Source organism: Rhinolophus sinicus, linkage group LG10 (assembly GCF_036562045.2).
Source record: "Rhinolophus sinicus isolate RSC01 linkage group LG10, ASM3656204v1, whole genome shotgun sequence".
Classification (NCBI taxonomy): domain Eukaryota; kingdom Metazoa; phylum Chordata; class Mammalia; order Chiroptera; family Rhinolophidae; genus Rhinolophus; species Rhinolophus sinicus.
This window is the reverse complement of record NC_133759.1, coordinates 92,506,511-92,532,745: the sequence shown is the minus strand read 5'-3', so window position 1 is coordinate 92,532,745 and position 26,235 is coordinate 92,506,511. Positions and strand designations below refer to the sequence as shown.

The 26,235-nt window shown below is 42.0% G+C and overlaps 2 protein-coding genes across 8 annotated transcripts in view; one reads left to right on the top strand and one right to left on the bottom strand.

The window, feature by feature from the left end:
- GEMIN5 (gem nuclear organelle associated protein 5) overlaps positions 1 to 7,365 on the top strand; it is a 34,055-nt gene extending 26,690 nt beyond the window's left edge. For 2 of the 4 annotated variants that reach the window (XM_074313824.1, XM_019750409.2), the window contains exons 23-28: positions 543 to 753; positions 1,631 to 1,885; positions 3,402 to 3,564; positions 4,152 to 4,653; positions 5,917 to 6,013; positions 6,569 to 7,365. In XM_074313824.1, the coding sequence (XP_074169925.1) occupies positions 543 to 753; positions 1,631 to 1,885; positions 3,402 to 3,564; positions 4,152 to 4,653; positions 5,917 to 6,013; positions 6,569 to 6,736 (1,396 nt within the window). In that variant the 3' untranslated portion in view covers positions 6,737 to 7,365. The remainder of the gene's footprint in view (positions 1 to 542; positions 754 to 1,630; positions 1,886 to 3,401; positions 3,565 to 4,151; positions 4,654 to 5,916; positions 6,014 to 6,568) is intronic. The other 2 variants (XM_074313823.1, XM_019750408.2) reach the window with 1 other exon arrangement.
- CNOT8 (CCR4-NOT transcription complex subunit 8) overlaps positions 1 to 24,230 on the bottom strand; it is a 48,060-nt gene extending 23,830 nt beyond the window's left edge. Inside the window, exons 1-8 of one of the 4 annotated variants that reach the window (XM_074313826.1) lie at positions 24,212 to 24,230; positions 23,504 to 23,616; positions 17,655 to 17,838; positions 15,384 to 15,577; positions 14,195 to 14,356; positions 13,307 to 13,451; positions 12,513 to 12,623; positions 9,419 to 10,959 (exon numbers count right to left, since the gene is read on the bottom strand). In XM_074313826.1, the coding sequence (XP_074169927.1) occupies positions 10,810 to 10,959; positions 12,513 to 12,623; positions 13,307 to 13,451; positions 14,195 to 14,356; positions 15,384 to 15,577; positions 17,655 to 17,771 (879 nt within the window). In that variant the 5' untranslated portion in view covers positions 17,772 to 17,838; positions 23,504 to 23,616; positions 24,212 to 24,230 and the 3' untranslated portion in view covers positions 9,419 to 10,809. Of the gene's footprint in view, positions 1 to 9,418; positions 10,960 to 12,512; positions 12,624 to 13,306; positions 13,452 to 14,194; positions 14,357 to 15,383; positions 15,578 to 17,654; positions 17,839 to 23,503; positions 23,641 to 23,699; positions 23,719 to 24,211 lie in introns of those variants that run through there. The other 3 variants (XM_019750388.2, XM_019750386.2, XM_074313827.1) reach the window with 3 other exon arrangements.
- Between the last annotated feature and the right edge of the window lie 2,005 nt (positions 24,231 to 26,235).

Here is a 26,235-nt window from a genome sequence, read left to right as displayed (position 1 = left end):
AGGGTGAGAACAAAAGTGATCAGCTTAGAGGGGGAGGTAAAGTGATTAGAAAATAGAAAAGCATGTGTGTATCAGGTCCAGCTTTGTAAGGCTCATGGAGACCTACCTTCTTGGGTACACCTGGAACTAATATTATATTTTATGTCTACTACAGTTGAAAAGTAAAAAGAATTATTACCAAAAAAAAAAATCTACCTCCTTGGTATGTACATAAGTCACCATAACTATTCAAGAATCTTCAGTAAGAAATTACACCTTTTTCTAAGGATGTCTTGTACCATCAAATAAGGAAAATGAGAGAAAATGACTCCTTTACTTGGATTCAGTTCAGCAAATGTTGAGGTAACTTTGTGTCCTCAACCCATGTGGTGCCATTTCCCGTCCCGGCTGCGCTGGCCTCAGCCTTCACCAGGATGGTGGAGGCAGTGACATGCCGGGGACCACAGGAAGGCACACAAGGCAAGGCAAAGCTGACAGATGGGACCCTCTGGGGAGCAGGAGTGCGCTGTTTATGACACTTTGAGTTTTCTTTTGTATTGTAGCTACTTAGGGGCCGGTTCCGCTTATGATGCAGCCAAAGTTTTGGCCAAAAAAGGTGACGCCGCATCACTGAAAACGGCTGCAGAGTTGGCTTCAGTCGTGGGAGAGGATGAGCTATCTGCTTCCCTGGCTCTCAGATGTGCCCAAGAGCTGCTTCTGGCCAGGAACTGGGTGGGAGCCCAGGAAGCCCTGCAGCTCCATGAAAGTCTGAAGGTCAGTCTGTTCTTGCATCTCCTGATATTTAAGACGCAAGGACCCCAAATCCTTTTCTCGTTGAGCTCCAGTGAATAACCCAGTTGCACAAGCTGTATTTTGGCCGGTATCCTTAGATGTGTCCAGCAAGCCCTGGCCGTCCTATCCCACTGAAGTACCATGGCTTGTCAGTTGCCATATGCAGAGTAAGAGACAATGTGGCCAGTCACGTTAATTCCCATTGCTTATCAGTTTGTGTACAACACCCATGAATAGACTTTAGTCAGCTCAGCCCCTGGGCTGGCAGTCCAGTGTTTCTTCATTAATGTCACCAGCACATCAATGAAGGGGGAGGGGAAGGGCCTCTAGCAGAAATCATGGTGCTCTACCTGTAGCACCCCTGTTCAGGTGTATGCCATAAAGAAGTATGATGACCTCAAAATGTTTTCTGGTCTTCCCATCTGGTTAAAAATGAGTAACTTACCACTACCTTTTTTGACACATCAAAATTGAGATTACTTTAAAAGCATCAGCACTCACCTAGTTTGGTCCATTTTAAATGACTTTGCTTTGTCAAATAGTAACGTGAACTTTTTCAGTTCTTCTTTCCATCATAGAGTAACTGGGCCTAAAGATAGATAGTCAGTCCCTAGCTGAATATCCAAAGCCCAAGAAAAATGCTAGGTCTAGGTGAGAAGGTAGCTTTCTGGGAACTACAAAACTGTCTATTAGATCACCTCTTTTCCCCTCACACATGACTCACATTGGGCAGGCAGCCCACTAAGGGGGTAGATGCAAAGGGGGATACAGTGAGAAACGGGGGGGGGGGGGGGAGCAATCTAGCTAATCCAGCACTTTCCCTGCATAACAGTTCCTCTCCTTTGTTGTTGGGTTCCAGGGTCAGAGACTGGTGTTTTGCCTTCTGGAGCTACTGTCCAAGCACCTGGAGGAAAGGCAGCTAGCAGAGGGCAAAAGCTCCTCCTCTTCTTACAACGCCTGGTCCACAGACACCGAAGGGCCCCTCGTGGAGAGAATAACTGCAGTGTGGAAGAGCGCCTTCAGCCTGGACACCCCAGAGCAGTGTCAGGCTGCATTCCAGCAGCTGCAAAATATCAAGTACCCATCTGTTACGAATAACACTCCCTCCAAACAGGTACCCCGTCTGCATGACCTTGATTTTAATCACTCGGCTGTAAGACCTCCTTAATCCACGTCTAGTATAATAAGAAACAAGTCCAATGCCAATTGCATTTCAGAAAAGACCTGGAAAGATCCCTTTAGACTAACTAAATCCCTTCAGACTTCAAAGCCAAAGGCTTTGAAGTTAGATTTAGGTTGGCATTCTCTTTTAAAAGAAAAAATAAAAGTCGAAAAATGTAGAAAAGCAGAGAATAATAATATAAGTAGCTATCAGCCAGAATTAACAAATGTTCACATTTTGTCATTTTTGCTTCATAGAATTATTTTGGGTTTGTTTTGTATTTTCCTCTTTTTCGATAAAAGAAATACAATCCACTTGAAGTCCCTTGTGTTTCCTCCCTCGGTCCCATCCCCCTTCCCTAGCATAGCCCCTATGTCAGACTGTGTTTATTTCTTTCTGTCGGGCTTATTTCAGTTACCATTGTAAAATCCATCCATGTTGACGCAAAGTCATCATACCGACTCATTATGACTGCTCTCTCCATCCTGTGAACACACCTCAATTTACCTACTGTTTTTTTTGAGAATGAGGGAATATTATTATATTAATAAGGAATGAGACTTCCTCAAGTGGTATAACAGTTTGGCAGTTTCTTATAAAGTTAAACGTTCATGTGCCCAGTGACCCGGCAATCCCACTGCCTGGATTATTTCACTAAAAGAAACGAAATCAGGTGTCCACACTGACTTTTACACAAATGTTGACTGTAGCTTAGTTCACAGTAGCCAAAAATGGGAAACCACCCAAAAGTCCATCAGCTGGTGAATGGATGTGCAAACTGGCAGACACAGACAGTAGAACACTAACTGTGCAGCAATAAAAAGGATCAAATTACTGGTGCACAAATCGTATCAGTGAATCACAAAAGCATTATGATGAGTGAAAAAACCAAGACACAAAAGACTATATACTCTACAGTTTCATTTATATGAGTTCTAGAAAAGACAAAATTACAGTGGCAAAAACCAGATCAGTGGTTGCCAGGGGATAGGGAGAGAGGAGTGTGACTGGAAAGGGGCCCATGGGAATACTTTATGATGATGAAAATGTTCCATGTCTTGATTTTGGTTGTAGTTATAGCATATATAGCTATAGCGATATTTATCAAAACTCATAAATGGTTCACTTAAAATTGATCAATTTTCTTAATTATACTCCAGGTTTGCCTGCTTGTTTGTTTTTTAATTACAGCTTTTAGTTCCAGAAACTTTTTGTTTTAACTAAATGCAAATGTCAAGACATTTTCTTAGCATGAGCAGACTTTTAACACCAGACAGTGTATGTTGCTGTGCAACGAGATACGCAAGTCTCAGATGAGGAAGCAAAAATGGGTGGTGGAAAGAGGACCTTTCTTAAAGGTAGACTGTGTGTACTTCTTTCTAAGTGCAGTTAATAGGAAAATATCTCGTGTCATCCGAGCGCTTTCTGTGGGAGGATGTTTAACTGAGACTCTGGCTTCTCCCTCCAGCTCTTGCTTCACATTTGCCATGACCTGACCTTGGCAGTGCTGAGCCAGCAGGTGGCCTCCTGGGACAAGAGTGTGGAAGCACTGCTTCGGGCTGTGGTCCGGAGCTATGACTCGGGGAACTTCACCATCATGCAGGAAGTGTACTCAGCCTTTCTTCCTGACGGTAAATGACCCGCACCACTGATGGTGTGGCACCAGGGGCACAGGTTATTGAAAGACAGACTGGCCAGTTGTGTCATTTAGTAGAAAGTTTCAATTTTCCTACCCAAGCTCCTGAGAGGTAGCTAGGATGACTCAGCTGTTTTCCTGGCCCTACCTACCTTACTGCCTCCTACTTCCTTTCCTACACACAGTTTAAGGGAGCGAGAAATAGCATTGTACTCACAGGTTAGTAAGAATGGAGAAGCATAGCAAATACATTCCTTGAGCTGCAGAATTAGTCACTGAACTAAATCACTGATTTTTCAGATACAGTAGGATCCCCAGAGCCTTCAGCAGGACACGTTGAATACTTTTTCTATCATGCTTTGAACGACGTGTAGCCTATAGCAACAAGAACATTGTCCTAAGCCAGGAAATGTTTAGTTGTTAGTTGGCTTTCGGTGGAAGGCATGTGGTCCCATGGGTCACTGCTGTCCTTGTTTCTGGAATCTTGCCTCTTAAGTGACAGCAGACAACACACAGGCAGGAAGACAAACTTCTGGCAGATACAGAAATGTACAACCCTAAATCCTTTTCTTCTTCTCCTAGGCTGTGACCACCTGAGAGACAAACTGGGTGACCTTCAGTCCCCTGCCACACCAGCGTTCAAAAGTTTGGAGGCCTTTTTCATTTATGGACGTCTGTATGAATTCTGGTGGGCTCTCTCCAGGCCTTGCCCTGAATCCAGTGTCTGGGGAAGGACTGCTCACACAGGGACCTCAGCTGAGCAAAGCCAGCAGTTGGACAATGCCAGCCCTGAAGAAAGGGACCCCCAATCTTCTCAGCCAGAGTCAAGCAGGCCTCCAGAACCAGACAGGAGACTCACAGAAGGAAGTGAGCAAATGCTGAACGCTTGTAAGGAGCTCTTTTCAGAAAAGCACGCCTGTCTCCAAAACTCACAGCGAACCGTTGCTGAAGTTCAGGAGACCTTGGCAGAAATGATCCGCCAACACCAGAAGAGTCAACTTTGTAAATCCACAGTGAATGGTCCTGATAAGGATGACCCAGAACAGGAGGCAGGACAGTCCGGCTCTAGTTCTCAGAGCCCATGGTAAGTACAGAGTCAGTACAAGATGGAATTTTAAATACCTTGCTGGAGTCTCATATAATCAGATAAAAATCAGTGTGTGATGAGATTTATCAGGACACCTAGAAGCCGTATAATGTAGTAATCAGTGCATGGGCGTTGGAGTCAAGTGTGGGTCCCAATCCTGGCCCTGCCGAGTGACCTCAGGCAAGATTCTTCATGTGCTGTGCTCGGACTCCCTCATTTGTAAGTGGGAGTGCCCACTCCTACCTTGCTTGTGTTTAGAAATGAAGTCACAAATATTGTTAATAACAAAGGTATAGTAAAGTCCTACCTTTGTGTAATAGATTCTCCCAAAAAATCAATCAATGTAAAATCACATCATTAATGAAAACCATTGTTTTTCAGTTGTTCTGTACTATCACAAAAGATACACAGATGGTAGTATACAAAACTGCACAGTGAACTGAGAAAATCCCAAAGGATCAGAATACTGTAGCATCCCAATCACTTCCACAGAAAACAGGGGCCAGGTGGGTGACGGGAGCCCATCACCCGTCACTCCAGAGCTCTCATTGTTACGAGGTGCTTTGCTATGGGCATTTGTAGTGATTAACAATTACTGACTGGTTAGTATGTGAGTGTCTTTTACCCTGGTTATGCCCTGAGCACAGGGCCTAAAACACAATAATCAGAACAGTTAATCAACTTATAGCTATTATTATTAACTGTAGAAAAATAAAAATAAAAGCTTTTGAGCCCTTATATTTATTGCTCTAAAAAAACTCTCATTGAAATCGTCAGTGAGAGTTTTGAGTCACTTCTCCATGAAGAGGCTTTAGGTTTGGTTTTAATAACAAGGAAAACACTGGAAAGTTCTCTAATCCAGCAGCTCTTAACCTTTGGATCATAGGACCCCTATGAGAAGCTTAACACACTCTTCCCAGAAAAATGTGCATCCACACACCCCAGTTAGGAGCCCCGCTCTCCCTAACCATTCCCCAGGTGAACCCATGCCCTCTGCACTTGGCTGCAGGGTGAATCCCTAACGGCCCCAAATTTTCATTGGAGCTATGTGTCTACAAAGTGGGGATTTGTAAAATGGGAAATAATACTGCATTTTGAAAACTTTGCATCACATCGCATTAAACTGCCTTCTCTTAACCTTTGTATTGAAAGATGGGAGATAAAAATCCAGGTGACAAAGGAATTTTATTTACAAATGATAGTTAGAAGTTACCCAGGGCAAGACATATGACTTATACTTTTTAAAATTATTATTACTAGTAAAGAAGAGAAAAACGAGCCAGTTTCTCTGCCTGAATTAACCAAACGGCTTACGGAAGCGAATGAGAGAATAGCTAACTTTCCTGAGAATGTTAAGGTAAGATTTATAGCAGTTCATTTGGTAAAACATTCCTTTTTGTATTGTCAGTTGCCTACCAAATTCTTGAAGAGTCATCTACTTTTCTGTTCAGTTTCTGAAATCTCTACGCATTTGTATGTGCTTTAAAAATCAGGATCCAGTTACCTTTGCTTAGCTAAAGTGTTTTGTGAGTAATTATTGACCACACAAGCAATTTTCTACCTCAGTCTTTAGAGAAATCGAATAAATTTTGTAATTGGGAGGTTAAGTAAAAATTAAAGTTGGCGCCATGTATTTGATAGCTTACAGACGGATAGGTGCATTTGGATGTGGCTTTAGTAGTAATAGCAGCACATTTTAAGTTCATTGGAGTAGAGCTCCCGAAAAAGATTGATTTCGTTTAAGAAGGAGATCCCAGTAGCCATCCCCGTTTTGAGGACTATCTCTCCTTAGAGTAACTTATGAACAGCAAGACACTGCCTCGTGAGAGAAATGGCCCAACTGGTAACTTCTGTGCGATGTTTGGGGCTCTTTTGCAAATGCTTCCTTGTTCATTCTCATGTCATCTTTCAGACCTGGCCATTCCCAGATGTGCTGGAGTGCTGCCTCGTCCTGCTTCACATCGGGTCCCGGTGGCCTACCCGCGTGACCCAGGAAATGCAGCAACAGGCCAAAGAGCTCCTTCAGAAATACGGCAACACTCAAGTTTACACAAGATACTGCCAGACCTTCTGTATGTGAACTTTCAAGGACCTTTAAAAAACTGTGTCAAATTCAAAACATTTGAAACCTTTCACCTCTGCCAGACGTTAGCTCTGGTCCCTAGATGTTTTTGCAGGGATCCAAATACAAAATGTGGGTCAAGTCTGAATGAACTCTACCCTTAGACACAGTAGAATCTGACTTTGGATGCAATTTTAGACTCCTACTGAAGGATCATCAAAAGCCAGCGGTAGTTATTAGAACTAACACCTGCAAGAGTGATTGTTGGTCATCTCTAGAGCCTTACAAAAGTTTCATCCAAAGAGGAGAAACTTTTTTCATCACCCAAAGGGTTATGTTCTTAAACAAGCTACCTTTATAAATGCTTCGCCTAATCATAAACATGTCATTCTTGTTCGAGATAGAATTGTTGCATTTAATGACTATTGGTACATTTTTTAAGTTGTTTTTGTTAACTTGGGCTCTCCCCTTGTACTCTATTACTACAGCGTCTACTGAATGTGAACTAGGCCTTACCCATCATGTTGACTCTTTACCCTACGTCTGAACTTTATTTTAGGTCAAAATATTGGTTTTGTTGTTTCTTGTAATTGTTTATTTGAACAAATCACTTATAAAGCTTTGGAAGAACAAATAACCAACTCAAATGTGTCTTAGCCCTTCGGTTTTATAAGAAATGATTTGTGGCGATCAAATAGCTCAGGAAGAAATTACTGTTTTGGTGGTTCTTAATCTTTTTTGGATCACAGGACCCTTTCAGAATTATTAGGTTGGTGTGCAAGTAATTGTGGTGTTTGCAATTATTTTTAACCTTTTAAACCACAATTACTTTTGCATCAACCCTAACAGATTGAAGCCACAGGTGGTCTTTGAGCATAAATGCAATTTCCTAATTTTGCAGATACAAATTTTTGGATCACTGGCCTCCACCTTTGTGATCATTGCAAAATGGGACCCTACATACTATTGAACTATAAATCTTTGTTCTTTTTTTTCTTTTGTCTTTTTTTGACTAATGAGCATTCTCTTGAGGTCCTTCTCTTTGGTTATTTAAATAGTTGGACAGTTTCCATAATATCTGAGTTGCTAGGACATAAAAATTAGACAGACTGGTGATGGGATTGAGAGGGAGCACTCTTTCCCAATAATTGAAAGATTTTCTTTTGGGATTCACTGTGACTACTTTTCTACTTGAGTGTCCAGTTTATTTTTCAGGGTTTTTTTGGGGGGATTGCTGTTGGCAGCAATGATGAAATTCATTAACAGGAACTCTCTAAGAAAAACGTTTAAGAAGCAGTTTTCAAAGATATGACTTAACTGGGGTCTTTTTTCTCTCTTGTTTTTTTAGACCTAGCTTTAGAATTTAAAAATGCCAAACACAAAAAAGGAAATACTGATCCTCCTAGTTCTCTGCACAGTTGGGTGAACTCTAAGAAGATGCATTGTTACTAGGGGTTGGAGAATCTTTGGTTGCAAAGATATAAATAAACATAGCTAAGTGGAGAATTAGATACCAATTCCACAATCTGCTAAAATGAACCAATGCTTCACTTGCAGAGATAGAACAATATTTACTCCCTTCCACTTGAGTAAACAGCAATATGTATTATTACATTAGAAATTATAAACTCCTTCGTGATTTACCAAAAACCATCACCTATGGGTGGAGGAATCCTGTACACCCTTTCATTACTGTTTTGTAAGAACAAGAATTATTACTTGACAACTAAGCAATAACTACCCAATAGCAGAAGATAACAGAAATGACAACTCCATTTCCTTTCAACTCCTCTCTTTCCAATATTATGTATTCAACCTATTCTGATTGGAATAAATGGTTTTCATTTCTATCTCCCTAATTATCAGAACCACAAAGAGCCAAATCGCTGAGGAATTGACTCAAGCTTTCTGAATGGATAAGATATACCACTAAGCAACTAAAGAATTAGTTTTGGTCCTTTACTCCATCCAAAGTAACTTTATCTCTAATAGGTAACTGTATCACTAATACAAATCACCATCTCCTTACCCAAATGACTGTACTCACCTCTCAATACGTATCTCGAAATCTTTCCAGTCTTCATTTTTCATATACCAATGACTAATCTAAATTGCACATCAAATCTTGTCAAAACCCTGGCAAGGGATAGTGGGCTCCACCCCCTGCAACTAAGATTGAACATGGCACCTTGAGCTGAGCTGCCGCTGAGCTCCCAGATGGCTCAGTTGGTTGGAGTGCATCCTCTCAACCACAAGGTTGCCGGTTCGACTCCCGCAAGGGATGGTGGGCCCCCTGCAACTAGCAACGGCAACTGGACCTGGAGCTGAGCTGCGCCCTCCACAACTAAGACTGAAAGAACAACAACTTGAAGCCGAACAGAACCCTCTACAACTAAGATTGAAAGGACAACAATTTGACCATTGTTCCCCAATAAAGTCCTGTTCCCCTTCCCCAATAAAATCTTAAAAAAAAAAAAAAAACTGGTTTCCTAGTAGGGCCCAACAATCAGCGACAGGCATGAAGTGAAGAGACGGTTCCATTTACACAGCTGCTTATTCAGAGACATTCCGTATGCAAGCCAACTTGTGGAAAATGGAGACAAAGAGTTTGCCGATAGACAAGATGCCTGCATGGTACCAATGGCAAACAACCATTTCTAGAGCCAGAAATTCACAGCTATGAAAGACCAAATCTTCATGCCGGTGGTTAAAAAGAAATCTTTATTATACAAAATTAAAAACATAAATATATTTACAAGCATCTTAAATACCAGCTTATAATACTTGACATTTTTTAATCATTTCAAATTGAGTTTTTCCATAAGCTTTTAAAATGCAAGACTATCCATCCACTTTAATGAGTTACCAGTTTTCATTTTCACCATTCCAAAGGAGTTTTTGCTTTTCAAAATTACCCACACTGTAGTTATTAATTAAAAAAAAAAAAAATGAAAATACAGTGTACTTTTTAAATGACTAGTTTGAAGGAAAAAAAAAAAATCAGTCCTGAGCTTCCTATCCCAGTTGTGGGATATTACTCCAAGAGAACTCTATAAACCAAATTTCTTACTACCATTTATATGAACCACTAAAACTTTTTAAAGACTCACATTCCTGGTACTCACATTAATCCATCTCCCAAACTCCTCCTCACGTTTCCAGAGAGGAAAAGCAGGAATAACAGAAGAGAGGTGGGAGAATACAGATGACCATCTGAAATCACAACAGACTTAGGACCCAAAAATCTGATATTACTAATTTCCTTCAGGACCAAATCCAGAGCATTATATGAAACCAGAAAGTGATTTCAAATGATGCACATGTGACAGCAAACAGTGGTACAATGGAACACAGACTTAAGTACATTCGAGTGGTTAACTTAATACCCACTCTGGAGGTTCCTCATGAATAAATGGTAGACAGATTCTGCATAATTTTGTTTTTAAGAATAGTTTTCATTATCTGGTCTACAAATGTCAGCGCTGAGTACATAATTCATTTCCACATAATAGTACATAAAAAAAGACTAGCAAAGTGTGAGGAAAGCAAATATCCTTGAGAAGGGTTCACTCCCTCTGCAACAAAAAAAAAAAAATTAAAAAAAAAAAAAAAAAGGGAAAAGACTCAACACCGATAACCCACACTTAACAAGAACACCATTTTGTTCCACTTTCCCTGGAAGCCCTCAGCTCAGCTGAGAAGCACCGCAATCAGCAAGTCTTCATCCTCAGAGATTAGCAACAAATTTAAAAGAAAAAGAATGACAACAGGTAAGAGTTATATATATTTTACTAGTTTGTTTCTCACTTGCCCTTGATATTTAAAAAGGTGTCAAATGAGCCATGGATGCTGGTGGCAGGAGGCAACTGGAGAGGAGAGGCCTGGGGATGAGGAATAGGGTAGACGTGTTTACAGGTTCAGAGCAAACTCCCCTCTTCCAGATCTAAAATAAAGACATCTTTTGTCTTCAGTAAAACAAAAGTCTTTCTGCTCAATGCAGATGGTGGGTACAGTTTGCTCAAAAGAAGCATTTTCCCTCGGGGAGGAAGGCAGGCAGTGCCGCCCCGCTCGGGCCCCGTGCAGCCCCACTGTCACTGCTGCATGTTGTTGATGATGGCCAGGATGCTCATCTTCTCCTGGGCAGAGTCCACATCCTCATTCTGCTTCTGGGCCACTCCTGTGCCCAGGCCATACAGCCGCCCACAGTACTTGGCATCATCAATACTGTCCTCAAAAAACAACTGCAGAACAGGACAGAGAACCCATGGTGAGAATGACGCCAAGAGTCACGCCAAGAATCATGCCACGTCTCCACACTACCACATCAGCACCTCCCAGCTCTCTGAGAGCCCTGAAAATCTAGCCAACCAGAAGCTAATTCCAGAAAGAAAGGCTCCAAACCTTTTCGTGCTCCTTTCTGAACAGATGTCTACTTTCCAGGGGTTCTTTTACTGCCAGGACCCCTGTGCTGCTGACACCACTGCTGCGGCTGCTTCTGCCATTTAGCACAAATGCCCCATCTCCTCCTCCCTTCTCTTTAATGGGCAGTGCAATGATTAGGAGCTTGGGCTCCACATTCAGCCTGACTCACTGTGTGACCTCCGGAAAGTCACTTCAACTCTCCTGAAGTCATTGTTCTCTATCTATAAAATGGAGTGATATAATAATAGGTTGTCAAGAGTGAGATCATGGACATTAAGTACTTATAGGAGGGTGTTATCACCTCAACCTTGGCACTGTTGAGCGGGATAATTCTTTGATGGGGGAGCCGGCACTGTCCAGTGCATTGTAGTAGTGTAGGAAGTTTAGCAGCATCCCTGGCCAGTAGCACATTCCCCCCACAAGCCCTCACCCCCCAGGTTGTGACAACCAAAAGTATCTGCAGACATTGCCAAAGGCACCTTGGAGGGCAAAACCAGGGAGCATGATGCCGCCAGCTTTGTTCTTCTTTCTCCAGATTGCTTTGGCTATTTGGAGTCTTTTGTGGTTCCATCCAAATTTTACGATTGTTTGTTCTATTTCTGCGAAAAGTGCCATTGAAATTTTATAGTGATTGCACTGAATCTGTAGATCTCTTTGGGTAGTATGGACATTTCAACAATATTAATTCTTTCAACCCATGAGCACAAAATATCTTGACATTTATTTGTGTCATCTTCAATTTCTTTCATCAATGTCTTACAGTTTTCAATGCACAGGTCTTTCACTTCTTTGTATCCTGCAACTTTACTGAATTTGTTTATTAGTCCTAACAGGTTTTTGGTGGAGTCTTTAGGGTTTTCCATATATATTACGTCATCTGCACATAGTGACAGTTTGACTTCCTCCTTTTTGATTTGGATGCCTTTTATTTCTATTTTCTTTTTATTGCTCTGGCTAGGATTTCCAATACCATGTTGAATAAAAATGGCGAGAGTGGCTTTCAGCTTTTCACTGTAGAGTATGTTTGCTGTGGGATATGTGATAATTAACAGAACTTAGCATAAAATAAGTGGGTGGTCTAAAAAATGTGTTCGCATTACAGAAATCAGAAGAAAAGCAAGTAATTACAAGGATTAGAGCTGTCAGGGACACCAAATACACGTCTAGACTTGGGCACGCTGAGTGGCCTCCATTTCAGAATGCTTCTTTGCTTCCCAAACTACATTTAATATATTGAACATCATAAAAAACAAACCACACACACACACACACACACACACACACACACACAACTGCTTTCAAAGCAGTCATCAACTTCCACCAACAGAAACTATAAATTTCCAACAAACCTCAGTCATCCCATCAGACTTACCTCTTTCATCCTGAAGAATGCCATTCCCGTCAGCAGTGAGTCTGAGCCTGCCTGGTGCTGCCTTCCAATTCTCTGCAAATCCAACTGATCAGCAACTTCCTGAAGACCTCCCTGGAAGTGTAAGGGAAGCAAAGAGTAGTATTATAGACCCAACACTCTTCTACTAGTCAACTACGTCCGTTCTTGAGTTTACTTCATTTGGTGAGGAGAAGTGGGAACAGGCCATTTACTTAAGAAGCCTTACCCCAGCCCTCCAACTGATACATTGTGTTTTATTCCACTTTTCACTCCTTTCTTTTCTATATTATTAACTTTGTCAAATCTCTGCCTCTTAAAAGTCCTAATCGCTGTAAAACAAGGTTGAGGAAATAGCAAATAAGTGCTAATCCAATTCAAGACAACAAACCTCTTATCACCAATTTATTAGGGCAGTGAGCTCTTAAATTGTCGAGAGTTAAGAACCCCTTTGAGAGTCTGGTATACAATAAGCCCCACTCCTAACAAATTGCACATATGCCTCACGTTACCAACTGTTCCACTAGGTTCGTGGGTCTGAAGCGAAGAACACCTGCCTCAGGATGAGAGAAGCAGAGGGCTCCCTCCACGCTCAGGTTAAAGACAGTTACGCACGAGTCCCTGTGCTAATCTCTTCTATACACAGCCCGCCAAGCACACTGCGGGCACCTAGCAGGCTCTCCAGAACATACGCTGGACAAACACCAGCAGAGCAAATTGACAAGTCTGCCTGTTTGGCTTTTTTTGTTGTTAGCAGTATTAAGAAAAACATTGTGTACCTTGAGATTTTTGCAACTCTTCATCAGGTATTTCACATCATAAATGGATGGGAAGAAAAGGTTCAGAATATGAAAGAATTCATGTTCCTCTTCTGGCAAACGAGAATCCGTAAGTAACTTGACCATGTAGCCAAAATCATAGCCACTACAAGGAGAGAAGGAGGCACTGGGGTGAAGCAGCAGCAGTTATCAGGCCCCAGCATTCAACTGCTTTATTTCTCAACATCTTATGTTCCTCCCTCGGGTTAGGGATTTTCAGTCTTCCAAAGCAGTTTATCCTACTGTAATCTGAACTTTCCATTAAAAAACAACAGAACAGACTAAAAGGCACTGAAAAGCACTGAAAAGGTAAAACAACATCTCCTAAGGGCAATCTCGCTTTTGGGTACATAGGAAACTCCAGGCCAATCACGTAAAAGACAAGAAAAAGACAACCAAATGCGTCAACTCTCCCCACCCTCCATCTTTCCACCTGGCATTTCCTCCTGACAGCCACATGATAGAGCCTAATACTATGTGAGACAAACTAGTACAAACTCCAAAGTGTTTTGTTTTGTTTTGTTTTAACTTTTTCATTTATTGGTGTGTTTTTCCAGGACCCATCAGCTCCAAGTCAAGTAATTGTCTCAATCTAATTGTGGAGGGCGCAGCTTACGGTGGCCCAAGCGGGGATCGACCTGGCAACCTTGCTGTTCAGAGCCCCGCGCTCTAACCAACTGAGCTAACCGGCTGTCCCAAAGTATTTTTTTAAAAACTAAAAGATGAGTAACAGTTTCAACTCCATAACTGTTAGTGACCAACAGAACAGACAACAGGACTGCAAAAATAACGTAAGAATTCAATTTCCCACTCCCAAATCGAGAGATACACACATTCTCTGGGACTGACCTGTGAAATGAAAGCCATTTGACGTTGTCACAGAGAACCACCCCTGATGTCATAAGCAGCTCCGCAAAGTGCAATGTGTCAATCCCTTCCTCTTCATGCTTCTGAAACTGCAGTCCTGAGTTAGCAAGGAGATCTATGGAATCCTGAGAGTACATGTCCTCGCTAAAAAAGAAGGTATTCGCTTCTTAACTGACGGATACTGTACAGAAGTAGTAGGCAATAATATATTACTATCACCTTATCATTATAGAACTTTTCTCGAAATGCTTTCATAATTTAAGAATAGACCAATTAATTCTTTCCAGTATTCCAGCAAGCATGCAAAGCAGATGACTTTATCTCTATAATATATAGAAAAATGGGATTTCCCCCCATAAAATAAATTTCCTGATTATAAAAGATCCACATTTTCTCACTGTTTAAAGAAAAACAGAATCAACCAATACAAAAATGTTTCAGATAGCAGAAAATGAAAAAAAACTTCACGTTCTTATTATAATGCTAACCCACAGAAATAACTGTTAACACCTGGTTAATATAAGCTTGCAGACTATTTTCTCTGCCTAAACATACACACCTCCATCCCTACATCTACATACCATAGACCATCTTTCCAGATCAATACTCATAGATATACCACAGTCTTTGTATCTCTGGCATAATATTCCACTGTAAAGATATACTCATTAACTTAAACACAGGAATATTTAGAATACTACATAAGTTATAACATAAATAAGTTATTTAGGGAAATAAATAACTCATTTTCCACTAAATTTCACTATTTTCCTTTCATTTGTTTTTCACATAAATTTAGGATAAACAACTGGAAAGAAAACCACCATAATCTTAATTTTTTCCACTAAATTAGAACCAGTGTTGAATCACTGTCTTTTCATGGGCTTATTAGCCATTTGTGTATCTCCTTTGGAGAAATGTCTATTCAGATATTTTGCCCATTTTTAATTGGATTACTTGTCTTTTTAATGTTGATTTATAAGAGTTCTTTATGAGTAGCTTTACTTTCTGAGATTCCTTAGTCCATGCTCTGCTTGATGCTCCTTCCAACGCTTCCTTACCTACGTTCGATGGAAACCAAACTTAAAATGAATAAAATCAGTTAGAAATGACAGTCTGCACAAATGTAGCAGATACAAGAATAACAATGAGAAGTGTCTCTGACACTTACGTAAGGTTGAATTTGAAGTTGAACTGCCAAGTGTTGATTCCAGAAGGATATTCTCCCTTCTCATTCGTGAATGTAAGGCCAAGCTGGATAATTTTTAAAAGGTCAACATTGCACCGTAAAAGCTGATACTGGTAATCTATGGAACTACGAAATTCACCAATTGGTCGTACCACAACACCTGGAAATTCTGTGTCCTGGAAAAGGAAAGAAATCTCTCATCATAAAGTTTCACAAACCAGTGGATGCTGAATTGATCATTCATAAAACAAAATTTCTACCTCAATTTATAAAAGTTATGTGACAAGCCCCAAGCTTGAGCACAAAAATCTATCTTAAAATACTGATCTTGTTGACATCTACAGCTCTAAAATCATGAACCTCTGCACAACACCTGAGAGATTCTATGCAGGATGTGAATAGAAGTGGGTAACTATAGGTAGATATACAGTCAATTAAGAACATTCTAGGGCAGCCGGATGGCTCAGTTGGTTACAGCGCAAGCTCTCAACAACAAGGTTGCTGGTTCAATTCCCTCATGGGATGGTGGACTGTGCCCCCTGCAACTAAAGGTTGAAAACGGCAACTGGACTTGGGGCTGAGCTGCGCCTTCCATAAGTAGATTGGGGGACAATGACTTGGAGCTGATGGGCCCTGGAAGGGCGCACTGTTCCCCAATATTCCCCGATAAAATTTAAAAAAAAAAAATTCTAGGTTGAGAACAATATATGAATAAAAATATAAAAATAGGGAAGTGAAACAGCCATTCAGAAAAAAACAACAAACAGCCATATTTAGCTTGAGTAAAGAACAAGATCATAGAGAGTACTAAATGCCAGGCCAAAGACAGAATTCTATAATCTCTACAGCAAGAGTCACAAACTCCAGGCAGCTCATGTAAAGGAATAAAGCAGACTGGGTATGAAAATGATTATGAGTAACGGGGACAGGAGCAAACTGGAGTACCCTCTAAAAGAGGCTCCTATATCACCATGATACACAACTCCCTCTCTAGCCACTCAGTCAGGCAGGAATGTGAACCCTCTAATTGCCAGATTGCCCCAATTTTTCCAGAGATGGCAAAAATCTGTAATTTAAGTGAGTTCTTGATTTTTAAGCGTTGGCAACAAATTTCCCCCCCCCCTTTCTTCCACCTCCCCACCCCACTACGGTTCAAGCCGTTGTTTCTCAGTCTAGTTGTGTAGGACACAGCTCCCCGGCCCATGCGGGTATTATGAGCCTTGCTCTCCCCCACGCTGAGGCAGTTGGTCGCTGGTGGTGGGCTGGCCACTCACAGCAGCTCACAGCAGCTCTCGCCGGCTGCCAGCCACTCACACCGGCCACCGAGCACTCATGGCAGCCCACCTCCAGGAAAAGCTGTTGTTCGCAATCTTAGCTGTAGAGGGAGCAGCTCACTGGCCCATGTGGGAATCAAACCCGCCACCTCTGCAGAGCACGGTGCTCCAACCACCTGAGCCACCAGGCTGGCCCCTGGCAACAAATTTTTAAATTATTTTAGGGCCGGCCCAGTGGCTCGGGTGGTTAGAGCTCCATGCTCCTAACTCAGAAGGCTGCCGGTTCGATTCCCACATGGGCCAGTGGGCTCTCAACCACAAGGTTGCCAGTTCAATTCCTGGAGTCCCGCAAGGGATGGTGGGCTCCGCCCCCTGCAACTGACATTGAACACGGCACCTTGAGCTGAGCTGCCTCCCAGATGGCTCAGTTGGTGGGAGCGAGTCCTCTCAACCACAAGGTTGCCGGCTGGACTCCCGCAAGGGATGGTGGGCTGCACCCCCGGCAACTAGCAATGGCAACTGGACCTGGAGCTGAGCTGTGCCCTCCACAACTAAGACTGAAAGGACAACTTGAAGCTGAACGGCAACCTCCACAACTAAGATTGAAAGGACAACAGCTTGACTTGGAAAAAAGTCCTGGAAGTACACATTGTTCCCCAATAAAGTCCTGTTCCCCTTCCCCAATAAAATCTTTAAAAAAAAAAAAAACTATTTTAAACACTATACACATTCACCGTATCTCTGTGACAGATGTGCCCTATGGGTTGACATACTTCTGCTTTAAAGACTTTCGAACACAGAGTAACAGTACAAAAAATCTAAGACAGTAGAGGTTACATCCTTCTCAGACATTCGGGCTACCTTGAGGTTTCATAAAAGCAACGTAACTTTCCATCATGTTTAATTTACCATCACTTTAGTATAGTCATTTATTTCAAGATCTCACATTAAGTATTCCCTAAGTCCATAAGCTCTTTACCATGGCAATGTAACTGTAACTGAGCACGATTTCTCGGATCTTCCTCATCTCTTCTTCTAGGTTGCTGGCCCAGACTTCACAGATAACCTGGCTGTTCTCTACCAGGGCTGCAGGCATCCTGAATCAACCTGAGATGTCGCTTTCAGCTGAGTATGTTAGAGGGCAAGCCAATGGTTGATCTGATCTAGGTTCAAAAACACATTTTGCAATCACATAAACTCACACCGTGGTATAAGATGTCAATAAAGCAAAGGCATCGAAACAATATTTTACCATCACTTCACCCATTTAAGCTAAAACAGTAAGACTATTACATTTATTCTACACACACATTCACAGTTCTTTAACCTAAAGAAATTAAAATTATTAAGAAACCTGATTTCGAATGGCACCCAAATTAAAATAAGCAGGGGGGAAAAGAAAAAGAAAAACCTGAAGAAACTTTTGCCCAAGTTTCCCTTTAGCACAGAAGTAAAATCACTACCCTAACCCAGTTTTCAACCCTCTGCAGAATACCTAAACTGAAGACGAAAATAGTCCCTGTGACCACAAGTACGTCCTTATCCATAACTTTCATAGCACTCCGTTCATAGACCAAATCATGGAACTATTTCTAAAGGAATCACTTTGGCCAGTTTAAATGCACATGGGATTTCTGAAAGCCTGAAGGAATGTGGACCTAAACTCACACTTAGTCTTTACACCTATATGATGAATATGAGCATGGGACTCCCCCCACCACCTTCCAAAAAAGGAAATTCTTTTTTCCTACGATTCAAAAGTCAAAACTAGAGGCAATTCACTAACTTAACACAGTGCCTCTTTAGATTTGTGCAAATAGGGATTTAAGTGGTAAAACAATCCCACTTGCTAATTTCAACCTTCACAACCATAAGAAAAATTTGAATTTGAGTTATAAATGCATATTTTAAACACATAAATTGTAAAGAAACAAGCAGCAATTCAACAATAAAGATAGAGAAGATGGCAGGTATCAACAGTTCAACCAAAATCAGGACGATTTATAGTGTACACTGCGGGAGGAAACCGGAGGGAAGAGTATTCTGTAAGACAAACTCAGCATGGGGCAGCCTCAGAGCAATGCTGGTATTACAATAAATTCAACGTGAGACGCTTACTCAGCTATGAAGAGCTGAAAAGGAGGTTATCATCAGGGCATTTACTTAAAAGGCCACCCCACCACATGGACCCTCAACACGATGTTGAATGGGCCCTAGTGTCTCCATTCACAGGGGAAATTTCTAGAAACAGTAAAATGAACGTGAGCGATTTCCAAAGGACAGAGGCAAGGAAAATCTTGGCTTTCTATCATCAAGATAGGCAGATACAGTAAGAATCTGGAAAACAAAAGTAGCATTCTCAAGTGTTTTCATTTCTCTGAGGAACTGCTAAGAAATCAACCTGTCGGTTTGTCAGCAACCCTCAAAGATTCCATTTATTCAAGGCACGTTACACTTCAACATATGTCCCCGAAGTTACCGCAGACTTACTATAATTACTCTGAAATTTAAGTGGGCTGTGGTATCTTTCTAACAAATATAGGTGTACACTTCTTAAAGGCAGAATTTGTTTCTTCTTATTTTCATTCTATATGCAATGGGCATGAATGAATGGCTTGAATGAACAAATAATGAACATCAGAAAAGGGCATAAGTTCTGACTGAATGTGGAATTTACTATCTGACCATAATCAAGAAAATGTTGGGACTCAGAATTTTAGATTCTAAACCGTGCTTAAGGTTTTTAAATCATTTCTATGCCCACTAATACTGTTAAATTTGTGCCACTTCACTTCCTTAGTTCTCTAACTGAAACAAGGCACTTCCTTTCTGATGTCATTTCAAACGCCACCATAAATTACTTTAGGGGAAGTGAGTATATCACTCCTGGAGACATTTCCCTAAGAGCAAAAGTAATAAAAGGGAAGCAAGCAAAAATGCCTTTGGCCTCCACACAGCAAAGAGCAGGCTTAAAAAGAGGACAATTCAGTATTTACACTAAACTCTTAGAACTAGGGTCTCCAGCTAAGACACTCTTAAGGTTGTGTCAAAAGAACTCAGGAAACAATCTGAAGAGGGTCCCGCTGATCAAAGAAAGACAATATGAAGCTCATTATGGATAATTACTACAGTGTATTAAAACTTTCCAGAGAGGTTTAAATTCATGAGTTCATAATGAACTAAGAAAATACACTTAATTGGTCACCGCTGGAGAATGCTAGTGAATCAACTTATTTTTAAAATACATATCTTGTCTTTCCTATATAAACTGTACCTAGAAGTAACCAAAAGCTGAGGGAAAAGTTTTTCTTTATAGAAGTTATGCAGTTGACAAATGAATACCAAATGACAGAATATCACCATTTTATGTCTCCTAATGAATTTATAGATTTGGGCAATAATCATGTGGCGTTTATATGGAGTAAGCAGAAAAGGCAAATCTAGAAAGACAAAAAGTAGACTACAGTGATGGGATGGGGATAGGACTGGGGGTTAAGTGAAAATGGGCATGAGGTACCTTACTGAGGTGATGGAAATGTTTCTAAACTCAATTACAGTCATGACTGCCCAACTCAGTACATTTACTAAGAATCACTGAACGCTACATTAAGACGGGCGAGTTTTATAATAGGCAAATTATACATAAAGTTGTTAAAATAATCACAATGGCTGTCATCCATCAGAAAAAGAGACAAGCAGGTATTATGTGTCTCTTAGACAGAACACAGGGATACATTCTGAGAAAGAGAAATGTATCCTGTGCGGGCATCACAGAGTGCGAGTCCACAAACCTTGATGGCATAGCCTACTACACACCTATTGCTCCTGGGCTACAAACCTGCATGTTACTGCACAAAACAAGATGAAATCAAGCACAAGAGAAAATGATGCAATCAGGAGAAGCAGAAAACACCAGATGTGTGAGGCTGCTGCAGGTGTAACACAGCACATTGTTTTACAGCAAACTTTTTTTCAAACTTTTTTTTATAAGTTGAAAGAGTACACTCTAAAATAACGGTAAAACATATGGCAGTAAGTACATAAACCAGTAACAGTCATTTATTATCATTATCCAGTATAATGTACCGTACATAACCATATGTGCTACGACTGGCAGTGCAGAAGGTTTGCTTACACCAGCATCATAAGCATATAACGCACTGCCCTACAATGTTAGGACAGCTATGACGTCACTAGGCAGTAGGGATTTTCCAGCTCCCTTACAATCTTATGGGACCACCGTTATACATGGCCCATCCATCGGTGACCAAAACATTGTTATGCAGCGCATAACTGTAGTCTTGCCAAAATAAAATCTAACTTGACTCTAACCACACCTCTAGATTTAACTACCAATTTACAAGAAATAAAGAGGACAAAAGGACATGTTAAATGATACCATTGAAATGCAATCAGCAAAATCCAGACACTATTGTGAAAAAAACACAGAACCACCCAGCTTCTTCAACAAACAAATTGCAGGAAATTAAAGTAAAAGATTCTCAGGAGACATATCAACCAATCAAAATGCATAGGCCTTAGCTGGATCTTGGTTTAAACAAACTGTTAGGGGGGGATAAAAACTATTATATTTTTGAGACAATTAGAAGATTTTTGAGACAATTAGAAGTCTGAACAATGACTGGCTAGTTTTGTTTTTTTTCTTTTTTGTTCTGGGGTTTTGTGGGTGGGGTTTTGTTTTGTTTGCTTTTTTGGTGTTATACTGTAACACCAAACCATTTTAAAATGGTTTTTAAAAGAGAGTCCTTATCTTTTAGAGATAATGTAAAATATTTATAGGTGATATGATACAAAATGTAGGGTTTTGCCTCAAAGTAACAGTGGAGAAAAAACTCTTCACAACTTTGTGCAAGGCTATCGTCCTCTACATTTTATAAGTAAGAAACTGAAATTCAGAGATATTAATTTTAAAATGCAATATCACGACTTCCATTTTCAAGAGAATGTTTTATAAAAAGCTTAACACAGTTAAAAAAGTAACCATTGTTATACATATCTGACAAATGGGAAACTCAAAAGCAGACCACTGGCAAAAATATGTTAAGATTCTTGCACCCAAACCCTTATCTAGGAAAACTGTGGGGAAATAGACAACAGCTTGCAAACCCCTAAATGTGGTGCCATTCAAAAACTGAAAAGGAATATTATGCACATTAAACTTAGCATAAATTACTGGATATGCTAGCCAAAAAAGAGAAATAATAATAGTAAATAATGCCAGCAATTCTGCCTGCCACTTTCCATTCAGTGAGCACATGCTTCACAACGAGCCTGCGATGGAAACCACATACTGCCTATTAGTCTTCCTCTTTTGAAACCCAGCAGGGCCAGCATCTCAGTGCACCTCAGTGCAGAATGACTATCCACTCACATTTGTGTATTTGTGAAATACAGCCCCTAAAGGTAACCTCATCACTTCATCTGAGTTGCAACCAAAGAAACAGAAACAACTTTCAAAGCTGAAGGAAAAACCAACTCTCCTGGATTTACTGGGAAACAGGTCAGCCATCTCCAACTTTGCAACTTCCTAAGGAATTTCTAAGGATAAATTTGATCTCATTAAATGTTTGCCTCACAGGCTGACTTTCAACGAACTCCACATGGGCTACCACACTCCCTATGAAAGCAAAACACAAGCACTCATTGATACCTGTTGTTTCCCAGCACTAAACCGTGCAAGAAGGTCTCTCTCTCACACTCACACACACACCAATTACTGAGGTGCTGATCTATAGTACAAACTGCTTCAGATCGTTCCTGATGACCTATAATGTAGAACTACTCCAAAACAAAGCTCCTTATTTACTCAGGAGAGCTCTGAAGGGCAACTAATGATACAACCACCTGAAAGCTTTCTCCACCAGCAACCCAGAGTACCAGGCCTTGCTTGGGAAAAGAATGTTTGGTTTTCCGGGTTGTTTCCTAAGTGTGCAAGAAAACAGTAATTGCATCCTCTTTCTAGAGGATTGGACAAAGGCTTTGCAGCGCATGGACAAGATGGAAAAGGAAGCAGCAGCACCTTACAAGTTAGAAATGGCAGCAACTTGGAAGAGGGTCCTCTATACACGGCCGCGGTGATCGCCGCCGCCTGTGTCCTCCTCCCCACAAAAACACTTTGCAAAAGGTACTACACTGGACTGAACTGCAGCTCAAACAGTTCTTAAAACCACCCATGGGGCCTATGCCCGTGAGTTGGCGCCTCCAGAGCACCGGCTCAGGTTCGTTAAACCGTAGAACAGCAGGGAAAAGTGGCAGAGCCACCAAGAAGGGAGAAGTCTGCAAGGTTCCAAACTCATGTACTCTTCCCTAGTTTCCCGTCATCATTCTCTTCCCATTCTGGATCTCCCTCCCACTTCACACTCATCCCTCCCCTTCTCCTCCCCACCACCCCCCTTTTGTGTGCAAAGCGAAAATATTAAAATTACAGGCCTCACGGCCAGAGAGACCTAACTTCGAAGTCAGGCTGCAAACTAGCTATGAGGCTTTGCATACATTACTTACCCTCCCTCGTGCCTCAGTTTTCCTACCGTGTGAAATGGGTTTAATAGCAGACCCCTCGGAGGCCTGCAGTAGAGGTTAAACAGAATGAAGCATATTTAAGTTGCTTTGTAAAGTCTTGGCACACACCACTAGAATACTATTATTGTGTGGTGGTGGTGGTTATTATTACTACTATTTTATGGGCCTCTTTCTCGTCTCGCACAGCCTTCTCAACATGTCCCCACTCCTCTTCCTCTCACAGGCCCGGATGGCCTCCCACCCTCGCTCATCTCACGCTCCTCTCTTTGGTAAGCGCGGGCCGCTTACCTGACAAGCAAGGCCCGCGAAGCGCGGGCTGGCCGGCTGGTAGGCGGACTCCGCGGCGGCGGCGGCAACGGCCCCTGACCCGGTTCTCTCCTCCCTTTGCCCCGGATCCGCTCCTAGGATAGAGCGGGACAGTGAGATGAGCTCCCTCGTGCCTAGAACGGCTTTACGCACCGCCCACCAAATAACCTGACCGTACCACTCTAGCCACCCGGTCCTCCCGACTCGCCGGCTCCTTCGCGTCACTCCCGACGCGCGCGCGCCTGACCATGCATACTCCGCCCCTTCTGCGCGCCCCGGCGATTCCGTGCGTTCTCCCAACCCGTGAGCTCGCGGGAGCAAGCACGCAGGCGTAAAACTAAGAAGGCCCCGCGAAAAAGGGAGGGCGGGGTGGCCTCGGAGGACGCAGGCGAAACCCGGTCGGCCCTAGGCCTTCGCGAGATTAGTTGCACTGACTCAATTCAATCTTGATCCCTACTCCATTTCGCTTCTCCTTCCGCGAGCCCAGGGAAGGGGCGTGTTCTAGAACTAGCTCCCTTCCCGGGTGGGCGTGGCCCGTCCGACCAAATCCCAAATTACAATGCCCCCTCCTCCCTGCTTTGAAGAAGTTTCAACTCTTTAGCGGTCTTGGGGGAAGGTTGGTGGAGAGAGATCCTAACCCAACCCTTCACTCTGTACTAATGCGGCCCCCTGAACCCCTCACTTACAAACCTCACAGCTTCCTTCCTGGCAAACAGTTAGGGATGGGGGCAGCACCCCCAAACTGGATCTGGGTGACGCCCGCCAAGGCTTGCTTCCATCCTCCAGGCCTCCAAGCCGGGCGAGCAGCGTTACCATAGCAACCGGCCCGCCGAGGCCTTGCTCGAGTTACAAAGAAGACGCGGCCTCCAGTGGGGGAAGCACGCCTTCCGAGAAGCTCCGAGACCTGACACGCTAAGCAAGCTCGACAGATTTTCGTTGCAAGAGCTTTGGGGCCCAGGTCTAGCCTAGGAGGTCCCCAAGGCCCTTAATTCCCTGTAAATCCTGCTTGGAAAAAGGGCTCTGCCTACGCCTGTCCTTTGTAGCGATTGATCAGGCTCAAATGCGTCTCCAGCAGTGGGAAAGAAGACAAAGCACTGCCTTCCTGCACGCGGCTACCAATTCCATGCGGTCCTCATTGTTACTCTCACTCCCCCGTCCCTGAGAAGGTGCAGACGTCCCAAAGCAAGCTGCTTGTCATAGTCCTGAATGCTTTCACCCCAAGTCACTGTGCCTTCCTACTTTTAAGCATTTCCCCCTAAGGGGATTCTCCAAAACCCTACTTCCATTTCCGAGCTGATCTTCAGCGGCAGTTTCAAAGTGGATTCCTGAAAGCTGTTCTCCAAGGAGCTGGACCCCCCCACCCCAGCCCTCAGGGTAGAGCATCAAATGCACTTCCTGAACTCCCCCCCTCCAAATGAGTGTCTTTCTCCTTATGTGTAACATAGGGATATGAATAACTATTAAACAAGGTGATTGTATTAATAAATGGGAAAAACACACCCTCACTGAGGAAAATATATGTGTGTTCAATAAATGTTTCTGGCCGTCTCAGTTTGTTATCCCTGAGATATTCAAAGTTTGTTAGCTATGCTGCCCACTTAAAGAGTCATTCTGCTGAGCAATACTGGGATGAAGAAAGCGGGCAAGACGTTCCCTTCCCCCGGCCCTATGGGGTTTCTAGTATCCTTTCACCCACTTGTAATTAGGTTCAGGAAAGGACAGCATCATCAGGAGCTAGTCCATGAAGAGCAGCCTTCACATCCCCTTCTTGGAATTTTGTTTTTCTCCTCCGCAGCACTCAGGCCTGGTGTGCACGGAAACAATCAAACAGGAAACACACCATCTCCATCCCCTCAACCCCTTCACCCAGAACAGGATGTTTATTTCTCATGTTATTGAAGATAAATGTAAAACAAACAAACAGCTTGTAGTTCAGGAGGTGTTGAAGTGTTTGTCATAAACAATGGATTTTATGCTGCACTTAGGCTATTACAAAATTAGAACAATCACTGATTCTCAATGGAAGGAAGGCCCCAAATGAATGAAAGGGCAGTTGGAGAAAAATATGTTCAATAATATAACTTCATACTTGAAAATAAACTATTGTGTTTGAACTACAAAGTATAGAAAGTAAGGCTTGAACATATCTTCTAAGCTGGGAGGGTATTGGTTAAAAAAAAAAAATTGAGAAACACTGGTTGTAAAATGAGTCTCCTTAAGAACCAGACAGGATGATATCCTTAGCCAGCCAAGCCTTTCTATTTTTTTTCAATTCTAAATAAATCTAACAAGATGCATTTCTTAAAGTATAACATGGTTAGGAAGATAAAATTTAATATAAGTATTTGGGTTTGAAATATTTTGAAAATGGGGAAAAAGGTAAATGCCTCCAGGTATATATAGTACCACTGTAAATCACCCTCTGAGCCCAAGTCTCAAAAATCTTTATATCCCTTCGAGTGCTGACACACTTATGTACCTGTCAATTAATTCCATTTTTAGAGAGCTCTCCCCATTCCTGCAGAAGTAGCCAAGGTCTGTCACTTGTATCATGTTGTCTTTTATCAGATTATATATTTATCTTTACATTCAACTAAAGAATGCACCCAGCTGACTTCTTTTCTTGGTATAGTTTGGGTTAACTTCCTGCTTTTGCAGTGTGTTGCCTCTGCTTTTCCTACATAATAGAAAAACCTTCTGACTCTTGAAAATTA